The 14096-nt window shown below is 32.7% G+C and overlaps 1 protein-coding gene across 2 annotated transcripts in view; it reads left to right on the top strand.

The window, feature by feature from the left end:
* LOC136983965 (polynucleotide 5'-hydroxyl-kinase NOL9) overlaps nucleotides 1-14096 on the top strand; it is a 53792-nt gene that overhangs the window by 23003 nt on the left and 16693 nt on the right. For both annotated transcript variants that reach the window (XM_067280861.1, XM_067280862.1), the window contains exons 7-8: nucleotides 3267-3300; nucleotides 13430-13563. In XM_067280861.1, the coding sequence (XP_067136962.1) occupies nucleotides 3267-3300; nucleotides 13430-13563 (168 nt within the window). The remainder of the gene's footprint in view (nucleotides 1-3266; nucleotides 3301-13429; nucleotides 13564-14096) is intronic.

Raw genomic sequence — 14096 nt, 5'->3', positions numbered from 1 at the left:
CCAACTTCAATGCTACCTCATGAGCAGCAGTGTAACTTCAGAATTCATGCAAAACAAAAATGATGATATGCAATAGAAATCCCACATTAATTATTTATTACTGGCCAAAGACTGGCTTCAACCTTGCATGAGCAGCAAAAGAACTTTAAAATCTGTGAGAAATTTAAATTTTAGATGTACAGTCAAATTGTAAGTTGTGAAGGTTTATAAGTTGAAATATAAATAAGTAGGAGAGTACCCATATTATATAAGTATATAAAAATTAAGTAAAATAAATTCTAATTTAATATATATATATAATAATAAAATATATATAATGTGCCTTTTAATAGATATTTAAGGACTGTGATTTCAATTTAATCTTGAAATTAAGATAAACCTTATTAATTATGTGAACTTTTAGATTATTAGAAAACATTTTTAAGAAGCAAGTATTATGTAAAATTTGAAGGGTCTGAATAATTGTAAAAAGTATAGTTTTGTAAATTCTTAAAGTAAGTCTTTACTTTTATGACCTAACTAGCTGTTGCCCGCAGCTTCGCCCGTGCGGATTTTTCAAGAAAATGCCATTTATATTCAGTATTTCAACAACCATAGTAATTGTTATGTAACACCTACCACTGAGAATGATGAGAATTGCTGAGAATCAAACGAATGTTTTTTCAATTTGTTCAATTTTCTGGAACATTTACAATCGTTCTATAATCGAACCAATATGCAATAACAAATTCGAATTTAAAATGGTTCGAATATTTGATTAAAAAATCAAAATATATAAAAATTTTTATAACAACGTCTGAAATATTATCAATTTAATACACCTAAGTACTCAATGAAGACTAAATGTAGTTGAAAACAAAAAATTGCATCTAAAATAGTACAGTAGAAGCTGCTCTCCCTCTCCCCTCTGCAGGGGAATTTCAAAAAATCCCTTCTTAGTGTGCATTTTCATGACATACCCTAACTGTGTACCAAATTTCACCTCTTTAGGTTCAGCGGTTTGCTCTTGGCGATGATGATTGAATCAGTCAGTCAGTCAGGACAAGTAATTTTATATATTTAGATTGATTCATGGAAAATCATCATTAAACAATTTATTGTAAATTTGATGTCTGATTGATGACCAAGGCAATAAAAGTGTGAACCATCTGTTTGGAGATCTGAGTCAAATTAAACTAATATTCATGACTTGTTTGATTTAGATGTGTTGGCTTCATTTTTCATTATCCAACATCCCCATTAAAGTCTGGCTGGACTTGTAGTGAGCATGAAAAAGTTTCTTTTAAAGTGTCCATAAAAAAATTGTTGTAAATCAACTGATATCAAATAGATTCAATATCATAAATTGAAGTTCTATTCTTCAAAATACAATTTGAAATATATATAATATTGCTTCAAGATGGTCAGTAGAAAAAATGTATTTAAGTTGGGCATTTCAAGTAGTTAAATTAGAAAATTTAAATTGTGAAAGTGAGGAGTCATAAAATAGAGATCTACTATATGCATAAATTTTCATCAAATTGAGAAGAAAAACTTGTTATGATGACTGTTTAATTGAAACTTTTAATTAATTTATACTATTCAATATAATGATGATTGACTTTTCAAGAATTTTATATAGGGACACACATATATAGAACTTTCTAAAAGCCAATGTTCAGTTTGTGTTTTTTTTTTTTTTTTTGTTTTTTTTATGACAGAAATGATAAAACTTTCTCCTATTCTATTTTATTCATTTTATAAAGAAATTAAGCTAGTGTATATCATTCATTCTCATGAAAAAAAGTGTTTTATCAGTTGTGAATCTCTGGACAGGTCCAAACCTTCACTAAAATTTGCATAAAATTATTTTTTTAAAGAAAAAAAATAGAAGCTAGAAATAAATTTTTGTATGAAAACACAAGGTAAACTTATCAACAATAGACGAATGTAAGTCTTAAGATCAATCATCTCTGGTTGGGGATCAAATTAAACTTTGTAATTAATTTCGGAATGGAAATGAATAAAAAACTTGGGAATTCAAGGACATGATGGCTTCTCCTGAAACTTCCAAATGTTGAACCAATTATTGTGTGTATGTGTGTGACCCATCTTTGTCTCCATCTCCTCTTCTTGGATCGACATCTTCCCATTACTAGAAGTTGATTGCATCGTCCCAGAGATGTCAAGGGAACTCTCATTTGCAAATAAGAGACACTCCTTCTGGGACTATCTTGGAAAGGAGAGGAGGACCCAGAGGCTGCCGCTGACTTAGAACTTCCAAGGTCACAGAAATCTTGTAAGCTTCTTTTGTGTCAAATAAACATTTAGTTGTAACTGTATGGTCTGTCTAATGCTACAACTCTTTGAGACCCCTTGACCCTTTTGACATATGCACCCCTGTTTGCAACCTTATACAGTTTTATTACTAGAATGTAATTGTTGGGGTTCAAATATTATTGTCACTATGTAGTGTATGAGCTATATAATCCCTTTGCTCATGTAGAGATGACCTCTGATTTTGTACGGTGACCTTGTGTACTTGTATGTATGCACTCTTTCCCCTTTGTTACACTTGGTCTAGTGATCATGTGCTATGTATTGTAGATAAAAGTGCTATGTAGATATTTGCCTGGATATATATTAGAAGTCAATAAACAACAGCAATTTGTTTATATATTAAAATAATAAAATATACAAATAAATAAACTTAACTATATTTTGTTTTTATGATTTTTAATAAATTGTGTTTGAGAGAGACTGTTTTTTCATAAATAATACATACTCATAATGGAATGAATATATTTTCATTTTAAATCCACTATGAAAAGTATCTTTGTTTTTCTGGATTTTTGAAACTTTTCATTTCTCTAACTACACACTTCCTATTGAATATTTAATTTAATGCTTGAAAATATACAATAACTTTAAAAAATGCAATCATTGCTTTATAGTAGAACTGTATAAATATCTCCTATATAAATAAGTAGGTATTCTTGAATAAAATTAAAGTAATTCTGTTGATTTTTAAATTTTGTTTGAATTTAATAAGAAAATAACTGAAAATTTCAAACAAACATCTTCTATATCCTTTATATTAAATCAATTGGAAAATTATGATGATTTAATTAGAAAAAATTTGATCATAATATTTTATTATGTAAAATAACAATTCCGTTACTTTTTGTCATAAACAATTTACAAAATTCACTTGTAATAAATTAAAATTTTTTGAACTTATTATTTAGAAATATTAGATTATTGATATTATTTTATTTTTTATATAGGTCCTCCATTTACACATTTGAAAACTCCAGAAATGTAAGTGTTTAATTAAATCAAGATGCATGTATAACAAATAATAATTTAACTCTTATAAAACCATTTCAATAATAAGGATCCTATTTTCAAACATTTATTCATTTTAAAAATGGGAATTTATAATCCATCTGTGTCTTAATATTTATGTTTGACTGAAATTAAATAATTGAATATTAACATTTATTTAATAATCCAAACAAAGACGTTTTTGCATAAATGACAATTTCATATGTATTTTTTAACCTAGCAATTTATTCTTAACTTCTTGTCAACAACATCATTTTGCTTGTTTTTTCACCTCAGATGACAAATAGCTATCTTTTGCTTTAGATATTCAGTCCATGTAGAGCTTTTCATTCATTTGTATATACTTTTGTAATACATCATGTGTCTTTGCTTAAAAATACCATTGAATTATCACTTTTACTGTAATCACTTTCTTCACTTGAATCATTGTATACTTCTATTGGTGTTGTATATTTTCTTTTTTCTTAAGAATTCACGTTCAATAACCTTCTTAAAAAACCAGTAATAGTAATTGAAAACAAACGTTTTTCGACCATTAACTCGGTCTTCCTCAGGTTCTAAACGTTTGTTCTCAATTACTATTACTGGTTTTTTAAAAAGGTTGAGTGTGAATTCTTCGAGTACACAAGTCGAGCCATTTTCTTAAGAGCTGCTCTATTTCTATATTCTTCATCATACTTAATGCAAATGATTTGCATCAGTATCATCATTTTTATCTTTTAGAAGAAAATCCAAGCTTGGGAGCATTGTAGATCTAATATGCTAATTCATTAATATATAAATATGATTCCACCACAACAAACAGGTTATATCTTGTTAGGATTGGTCAGATCTGAACCAATGGTAAACGTTCCACAATCTGTTGGATTTGAATGGGCGGCGGACCCAACATAGAGCTACAAACAAGCGGAGATGCTGATTGGTCGACCACCAGCTGCCATCACGCATATATAAGGTCAGTTTTGATAGGAAAATTAGAAGTAGGTTTCGTCTCACTAATAAGAAGTTATTGTCTGGCCAATGAGAAGTAGATTTCGTCTCGCTAACGATAGGTTGTGATTGCCGGAAGTGCTACTCTGTCGTAAGGTGTCATCCTGAACGAACTGATACGGGATATGAACTATTCACATTTATTGGACTGTTAAGATTAACTAACTTGATTCTGTTGAAAATAATAAAATTATATTAAATAAGTTTTATTATATGGATAAAGTCAAGTGTAGCATTTAGAAAAATGTATATACTTCAATATCAAATTATATTTAAACCAGCGGGTGGGCCCGGCGTTGCTCGGGCAAAAGTAACAATACCGAAGATTAAGATTATTATTTTTACCCGTTTTCACAGAATGCAAGACTTGGGTCCCCCTGTTTCCAGACTAATTAGAGAATTTTTAGATGGATCTAAATGTATGTTTGATTTCCTGCAAAAACGAAAAAACTGCATCTGCGTCTTGCGCGTCATTTTCTCTTAACAATTCCATTGTGATGTAACACTTCCATTGTTGATGGAAGTGTTAAACCTTAATCCTGTCCCTCTCCCCTGTGGGGAGGAATTTCGAAAAATCCCTTCTTAGTGTGCATTCTTGTGACGTACCCTATATATATAGATAAGTGAAAATGTAAAATATGATTTAACTGTGCTTTCCTATGTACAGTATTCTGTATTTTGTTATCTAACCTGAATTAAATATAATTCAATCAAAAAATACTTTTTGAACAAAAAAAAATAAAAAATTACTAAAGTGTTCTTCAGTTTATATATCCATCTTCAGTATCTAACTTCAATAATTATAGTTGTATGGACGAGAAGACTGTAAAGCATTTTAATGCATCTGCTAGAGAGAAAATTTGGATTGAATTGTAAGCTTGGAGTTTTAATGACAAATGAAAAATACTGAAATAATTCTTATATAACTGTATAAAGACTGAAGAGGGACTATTTTAAAGTCCGAAATGCATTTTTGGTGTATTTTACATATTTTGTACATATTGGTTTTAATTATAATAAATCTTTTTGTAAACATAAATATATATTAAATTTAAGAAATTCTGTTTTCATGTTCACTATTGTGTTATGAAACTATTAGAAATTATTGAATTAATATATGTAAAGCATAACTGCAATATTTATTTTATCTCATTCTGAAAGAAATCAATTTCAGGAAATGAACAAGTGCAGATAAATATTGTTGAAGAATTAATGATTCCTTTCAACAAATTTCTAATTAAATGTATAAGTTTTAATAGTTTCTTGACTATTTATTTGGATACGATTAGATAGAGAAAAACTTTACATCTACACTATATCTGTTTTATAATATAGGTAGTTTTATGAAAAAAGCCTACATGAAAATTGCACACTGAAAAACCCCACTTACATATATACACAGGAGAAAATGTGCACATATCACCTGTTATATAGTTTCCTTTAAAAACATACAATTTATTTGTGTCAATAAGCATACTGCATCTTTGAACTTCTGTTTTATCACATTATAATTTAAATTTTACTACTATCTAATAATGTGAATATGACAATTTCTCTACATGGACATTTTTTGGTATGAACAATTTTTCTTGTATGCATATATGTGGGGGTCACTCTGAAAAATTTAAAATAATCACCAACCTTTTTGCCAGTTTTAAATTTATTTTGCAACTTCAAATTATTTATCACCACCAGTTTCATTTACTAATTAATGCAAGAGATGGTACCTTATCAGTTTGGAGTCTGGAAAGCAAAAGTAACATGTTAAGCTGTCACTTATTCAAAAATGATCTGTATTTCTAATTTTTAAATGAATAATTCTGAATAACACATTTCATCACAATGCTTAAATAGTATTTCACATGTTCTGTCATGTGAAAATTTTTATTCTTTAATCTACTGAAAAAAGATCAAAGTGAAAAAGATCTCACCCCAAAAAATTTTTGATTTTCTCTTAGCTGATGATAAAAACTCCAACCTGGAAACACTGGGTGACATTGCATGAAAACTGCCTTCAGTTCTTTACATCACTTCCTACTTTGTTGTCCAAACTTGCTGCGTGACATAATGACGTTGCTTAGTGTATGATGCATGGGATTCCCATTGCACAGGAGCTTGACATTGTTCTTTTTCCTGAAGTGTGCTTTGTGATTCAATTTTATACTGAATATAGAAATAAGCAGACTAGGATTTTATTGCCAGTATTATAATTTTATTGCCACTTTAAAAAAAGTATAGCCAGTCGAAGTTGACCGTTGATTTAGAAAAATTTGCATTCTGGAACGCTGTTGCGTGCAGCCGATGTCGTCATATTAGACTTGCGCGATGTGAGTATAGCACTACGTCAGGGATCTGTTGAGAAAGGCTTCCCAAGCCGATGATAAGATGACCTCCTTTTTAAAATTGATGCAGTGCGTGTTACTGCGGGTGTTGAGTAAGATGTATATAGCTTCAAGCCATTTGAGGTGATCTTGTCGAAATGTGGGGTGAATGATTGCGGCACGGGTGAAAAGAGGCTCTATTTCTGGATCGGATGAATAGACTGCTACAGGGCCGGATCATCGAATAGACAAATGAGGCAAATGTCTAGGGCCCGGTGTTTTGAAGGGCCCGGTCGAACTGTCTACTGTATTTTGAAAAGATTTGTAAATAAGATAGTTTACTTTTCTGTTGGACAACTGTATATAATAATCAAATAAATAAAAATATATTGCTTTTTATATCGTTATTATGAATTCTAAAATCTAAAAAAAAATATGTTCTTATGTTTCTTCTTATTGAAAGTAATTCTTCCGATAAGTTCGAATTTTTTTATAGCGATAAGAATAATATTAACTATACATATTCTAACATCCTGCGAAATATTATTAAACTAGCCGCCCGGGACCATTATTATAATACAGTAGACAACCGTATAACACGGTAGATATGTTCCGTGTTGTACGAGTCACTTAGATTTTACAAATATATGAGCCGGGCACTCGTGCAGTTTAGTGGGTACGGCTGTTTGAAAGGTTTTCTTCCATAAAATTAATCGATTCTAGACTAATTTGACTCGAACAGTTCCAAAACACGTATAATTTTTTGGAAATAATCCATATAAACTATGCTATAAACAAAAAATTGTAGGAATACTTACAGAGTGCACACCGTTCGAACACGCCCATGCTTAAGCTTGTTTTCGTCGTGGAGCGGCTCATCGAACGGCAGACGCATGTTTCCCGATCAGTGAATTTTTCGCAGAATAACTTAACTTTGGAGACGTCATTAATAGAAATATAATTTTTATGGCTGTTGAATAATAAATGTTTTTTAGTAGGTCCGCTGCTTGTTTAAACTCAATGGTTTGTACAATGTCCACTATTGGTCCAGATTCGACCAATCCTGTTGAGACAGGAGTCGGCCATGACAATCTGACTCATTCTTTTACCATGTTATCTGGTACGAGCCTCTTTTAGCGTGTTATACGAATCCGTCTTATATGAACCCGTGTTATAGGGGGGTCTACTCTAATTTTATAATTTTTATTATTTGAGCTTGTTAAATGATAATCATTTTCTCTAATATATTAAAAAATGAATTATCATCACGCTTCGGGTTCTGAGAAAAGAAAGTGTAAGAAGTTGGAGGAAGAAGCAAATAAACATAGAAACGCTCTGCTAAAATATTTTATTCATACAAAAGTAGACAATATCAATGTGGAAGTTGAGCCTGAAGAAAAGGACGTTGGTGAATATTCTGGAAACAGTGAAAATCAAGAAGTACAAATAGAAAAGACAGAAAACAATGAAAATATAATTGAAGTAGTTCAAATGAAAAATATAGAAGCCAAAAACATACCAGAGGTTGAGAAGAAAAACGAAAATGCAATTAATGAAGTAGAAATACAAAATATAGAAGGTAGATCCAATATCGTTAATGATATTTTAGTTTTTGACAATTTGGACATTTCATTATGGCCTTTAAATTTAACAACAGACACGCAACATTATTTGCTTAAAAATAAACCATCGTCAAATATTTCTCTTGTACACACCGCTAAAAAAGTAGTGACAGAAGGTGGAAAAACTGTAACTTGGACATTAAAGAAAAATATTTTTACTCGTAACAAGGCAAACGGTGAAAAAATCCAGTGAGAATGGTTAGTGTGTAGCCCAAGAAGTAAAGCAATTTACTGCTATGTTTGCATGATATTTGCGATCAGAAGAACCGCTTTTACAGAAGGCTTCTCGGACTGGAAAAATGTAAATGTAAGAGTAAAAAAAACATGAACGTTCTACTGATCATAGGCATTCTATTGAAATTTTGATGGGAAGAAATTCAGTTGAGGGACGTGTAGATACTATAGTTGAAAAAAAATATTTAGAAAAAAAAAATACTGGAGAAAAGTACGTGTAAAAAATTATTTACGAAACTCACTGAATGAATTAAAATTAAATTCTTTAGATGTTTTGTACATCGAACAAAATGCTTTGGATAATATTAATTATGATGAAATAATTGATAATTTTGCTGAATTAAAGACTAGAAAACAGAATTTTTAAATAAAGTTTATTTAAACAGTAATACCTCGGTTTTTGTTGACTTCGGTTATCGTCGATTTTTTCGCGAAAAATTAGTCTGTTTTCGTCGATTGCCTCGGATTTCGTCAGCGTGCTCAAGTGACCTCACTGCTAATTTTGCGAAAACAAAGGGCGACCCACGCGTTTTCCGGCGCAGTGTGGCGTTATTTCTCGTTGTGTGAATATTACCCTGCGACGGCCCACCATTGGCCAACGGTTCCGTCTCCTGAACACTGGGAGTTGGCCGGATGGCCGAGCGGTTAAGGTGGCAGCCTACCGCTCTGGGGGACCCGGATCGAATCCGAACGGGTCAAAAAATCCCCAGGAATTTTTCGGGGGGTGGTCCGTTCAGATATGTCGGGCCCTGTCCCTCACCACCCGGTCACCCCATTGTGGGCCTGGCCGAACCCATAATGGGCCTACTAAAAGAGGCCCTCTTAGTGCCCGCAGGGCGGAAAGAGTTTAAAAAAAAAAAAAAAAAAAGAACACTGGGAGTTCAGTCATGGGTTCGCGCTTTGCCAGGGCGGGCTGGCCACATGAAGTTTTCCGGGTTTTCTCCACGTCTGTAACGCCTGAATAGGGGCCAGTAACCCTTAAACGGAATTCCCGGAAGGCATTATTCCCTCGATAAGATCATCATAAGCGCATACAACTACTATTACATGACAGTTACGTCACACTTTACCATAGGGCGATGTAGGCTGGGAGCTCGTGTCCAACTAGCTTCTACAAGATAAGACCCCGCGTGTCTAGCCAAACAATTCCATTGCTTTTATCTTTATGCTAATTATCTTATCTCTAATCTTAATGCTTTTATACAATAACAATATTGCCTTAAAATATCAATTGTTTAATTTAACCTTTTTTGTTAATATTTAAATAATATAATATTTTACCCATGAGAGGTAAATTGAATAATGAAAAAAATAATTTAAATAAAAGCCAAGATAGTTTAAAAAAGTAAGTATATAAATACAGTGATACCTCGGTTTTCGTCGATAATCCGTCCGAAAACAATCGGCGAAATTCGAAACCAATGAAAACCGAGGCAATTATTTCCATATGAATCAATGTAAATCCAATTAATTTGTTCTAGACACTCCAAAATACATACCAAAAACACATTTTATAGAGAATTAATATAGCGTTAAATACTAAAAGCAATAAGAAATTAATATAAAAGACTAATTAGCATAAAGATAACTTTTGTTTGAAATTTATTTTATTAAATGTCTATTTTTTAAATTTATAAACAAACTGTTCAAACTTTTCTAGAAAAACTAAAATTTTTGTTGTATATTAAATATTTTTTATTAATAAAAATTTAAGATTTGTTTTAGTTTTTCACATTACAGTAGTACCTCAGAATACGAAATTAATCCGTTCTGAAACTATCATGAAAATGTCGTAAGGTGAATCATTTTTCCTCGTATGATTACATGTAAAACCAAATAATCCGTTCCAACACGAAAAACACTCAAATTAATGCTAAGTAGTACATTGAAAAAAATAACTTTAGTAAGGAAAACACCGAAAATGCGTTTTATAGTTGTAAATGTATAAATAACCTTAATGGAATAACAATTGATAAAAAAATGTACTTTATTTGCACTTTACTTTTGAGGATAGATGACAATGGAGGTGTAAATTGGTGGCGGAAAAGAGGGAGAAGGGAGATGATACTAAAATTTAACTTACATAACATAATGTATCAATAACTAAAAATAACTTAACACTAATTTTTTTTAAATCTTTTCTGTTTTATATATTTTTAAAATTTTTTATTCACCTCTTTTTGCGTTTCTCTCCTTCACTGGATAGAGGTCGCTTGGTAAAATATCTATCCAAAGAGGTTTGGCTTTGCCTACTTTTTAAAATGTTTCTAAAATGGCTTAGGCAAATGTCATTCAACTGAGCAGCAATGCAGCCAGTGTGAACCTTTTCGAGATGTTTCTTTTCAATAAAATCAGTCACAGTCACAATCAGAAAGAACACGTGATCATGACAGTGGCGCTGCGAACTAATGTAACGTCGTATGGTGAGCTTTTGTTCGTACCATGGAGCAAAAATATGTTCGAATTTCATGTCGTATACTGAAAATTTCGTATGCTGAAGCGTTCGTATGTAGAGGTATTACTGTATTTAGTTTTGTTTTATATTTTTTGTGTGCATTATTTCTTGTGGGAGAGGGAGGGGGCCCGGTAGGAAAAAATGTCTTAGGCTCCAAAGTGGGTTAATCCGGCCCTGGACTGCTAGGGCGGTGTTTTGTCTATGGTGTAATATGTCCGCTTTGTGCTCCTTGATCCTCGTCTGTATGTTGCGTTTGGTGGATCCGATGTAGATGGCTTCGCTGTTATCTCTGGGTCGGCGATGGGTATGAGTATATGAAGTCTGTTTTTATCTGGAGTGTCTTTTCCGTTCCTAAGCTGCTCGAAAATCGTTGGCATCTCCTGAAAGCTAAGCGGATATCTTTTTTCTTCGCTATTTGGTAGTATATGGTCTTCAGTGCCGGATTGTAGGTGATTGGTATATATTTAGGTGGAGAACCATTGGAAGGAGGGGTGTGGGTGGAAAGAAGCCGTAGTGCCTCAAAGTTGTTTTTGCGTGCAATGTTGTGATATCCGTGTTGTTTAGCTATATTCTCGATGTGCCGCATTTCCGAGTTGAAGGCAGCTTGTGAGGAGGAATGGGTGAGTGTCCTTTTGAGTAACGCCTTAACGGCTGCCATCTTGTACTGCGGAGGATCACAGGAGAATGCGGGTATATATATAGGTTCGGTAGATGGTTTGTGATAGACTACAACCTGACATCCTAGAAATGGCACACCTGATCTGCTTTAACTCGTTCTTTAAATTCAACAGCATTACATACCAACAACAACGGGGTGTACCTATGGGAAGCCCAGTCGCAGGAGACCTCTGTGAGCTTTTGGTCAGAAAACTGGAATCAGAAGTCATTTCTTCTCAACGCTCACATATCCTCCTTTACCAAAGGTATATTGATGATATCCTTATATTATGGAAGGACATCCCAAATATCCGAGCCTTAGTGGACACCTTCAACGACAACCCATATGAATTAACACTAGAACTGGACCAAGCCCAGCATACCCAAGCACACTTCTTGGACATTTACATCACCGTAGAAGGATCTTCCATCAATACGCAAGTCTATCACAAACCATCTACCGAACCTCTATATATACCCGCATTCTCCTGTGATCCTCCGCAGTACAAGATGGCAGCCTTTAAGGCGTTACTCAAAAGGGCACTCACCCATTCCTCCTCACAAGCTGCTTTCAACTCGGAAATGCGGCACATCAAGAATATAGCTAAACAACACGGATATCACAACATTGCACGCAAAAACAACTTTGAGGCACTACGGCTTCTTTCCACCCACACCCCTCCTTCTAATGGTTCTCCACCTAAATATATACTCGATCACCTACAATCCGGCACTGAAGACCATATACTACCAAATAGCGAAGAAAAAGAATATCCGCTTAGCTTTCAGGAGATGCCCAACAATTTTCGAGTGGCTTAGGAACGGAAAAGACGCTCCAGATAAAAACAGACTTCCGGGAATATACTCTATACCCATCGCCGACCACAGAGATAACAGCGAAGCCATCTACGTCGGATCCACCAAACGCAACATACAGACGAGGATCAAGGAGCACAAAGCGGACATATTACACCATAGACAAAACACCGCCCTAGCAGTCTATTCATCCGATCCAGAAATAGAGCCTCTTTTCACCCGTGCCGCAATCATTCACCCCACGTTTCGACAAGATCACCTCAAATGGCTTGAAGCTATATACATCTTACTCAACGCCCGCAGTAACACGCACTGCATCAATTTTAAAAAGTAGGTCATCTTATCATGGGCTTGGGAAGCCTTTCTCAACAGATCCCTGACGTAGCGCTATACTCACATTGCGCAAGTCTAATATGACGACATCGGCTGCACGCAACAGCATTCCAGAATGCAAATTTTTCTAAATCAATGGTCAACTTCGACGGGATATTTAAATTTTGTAGAACAGAATTCCGTTACGCCTGAGGAAGAACCAACGAGGTTCGAAAAGTATAGCCAGGTGACAGTTTTGGTGCTATGCAGTGCATCTCCTGTATATGACAGTGGAGATTGTTTCTATGCACAATTTTTTGTGGGTTTTTCTCTAGTTACCAATATGGATATTGTTGAACTAAATTACTATTTTTCCTACATTAACAATGTCAAGTTCTTTCCAGAAATCGGCAGTTAAATATTGTCTCACTGACATAGACCCAATAATAGTAGCGCATTGTTAGCAAACATTGTGAAGGGACTATAGTTATTACACGTCTTCAGTAACAAATTTTTTATTCTTTCTTTAAATATTTTATTATGCACCACTACATAATTTTATTACATGTTTTAATATTCTCTTATTCTATTCATAAGCATTTATTATTAAGATATATCAAAATATTTAAATTTATCTGTTTTGTATCATATTGTTTTTACTGTCAATTTAATAATAGTTGTTGTAATTTTTGTAGGACGCATTTTATAGGTGGTGTCACTGTTAATATTCCTGATGATTACATAAGTGCATTTTCTAATTTTTATAAAAACTATGAAGAACTGTTTTCTGAATATCCATTATTTATCAATACCATGGGTTGGACCAAAGGTAAGAAATTAAAGAAAATATTTCAATACATAATTAAAATGTTTATGTATAATATAAATAATGTTTTAAATTTTTAATAATTTTTTATCAACATTATTGTTATAAAGAACATAAACTTTCTTATGCAAGAATGAATTTTAATATTTGATATAAATGACATACTTAAGGGATTAATAAATTATTCTAATTTATGCTGTATGTAATCAAAATTTTTTAATTTTTTTTTATTTTACATAATAATTTACCTTTTCACATTTGCATGTTCATCAAAAATTTTAATTTTTTTGTGTATGATTGATAATAAATATTGCACCATTTTTAGATTTTTTTTAAAGAAATTTCATTTAGATACAAGTAATATAAATTCTTCATCTCAGAGTAATGAATACATTTCTTAATAAGAAAGTATACATTAAATTCATGAGATCTAATTGGCTATAAAGATGACGAGACAGTTGAGACTATAGTCGTCAGTTAGTCAGTCTGAAGGACGTAGGTTAGAGTCTTAGTCAGATTTTCAGAAGTTTTCTTGG

Source organism: Centruroides vittatus, unplaced genomic scaffold (genome assembly GCF_030686945.1).
Source record: "Centruroides vittatus isolate TY-2023 unplaced genomic scaffold, ASM3068694v2 contig_9, whole genome shotgun sequence".
NCBI lineage: Eukaryota > Metazoa > Arthropoda > Arachnida > Scorpiones > Buthidae > Centruroides > Centruroides vittatus.
This window is presented reverse-complemented; position numbering and strand designations above follow the sequence as displayed.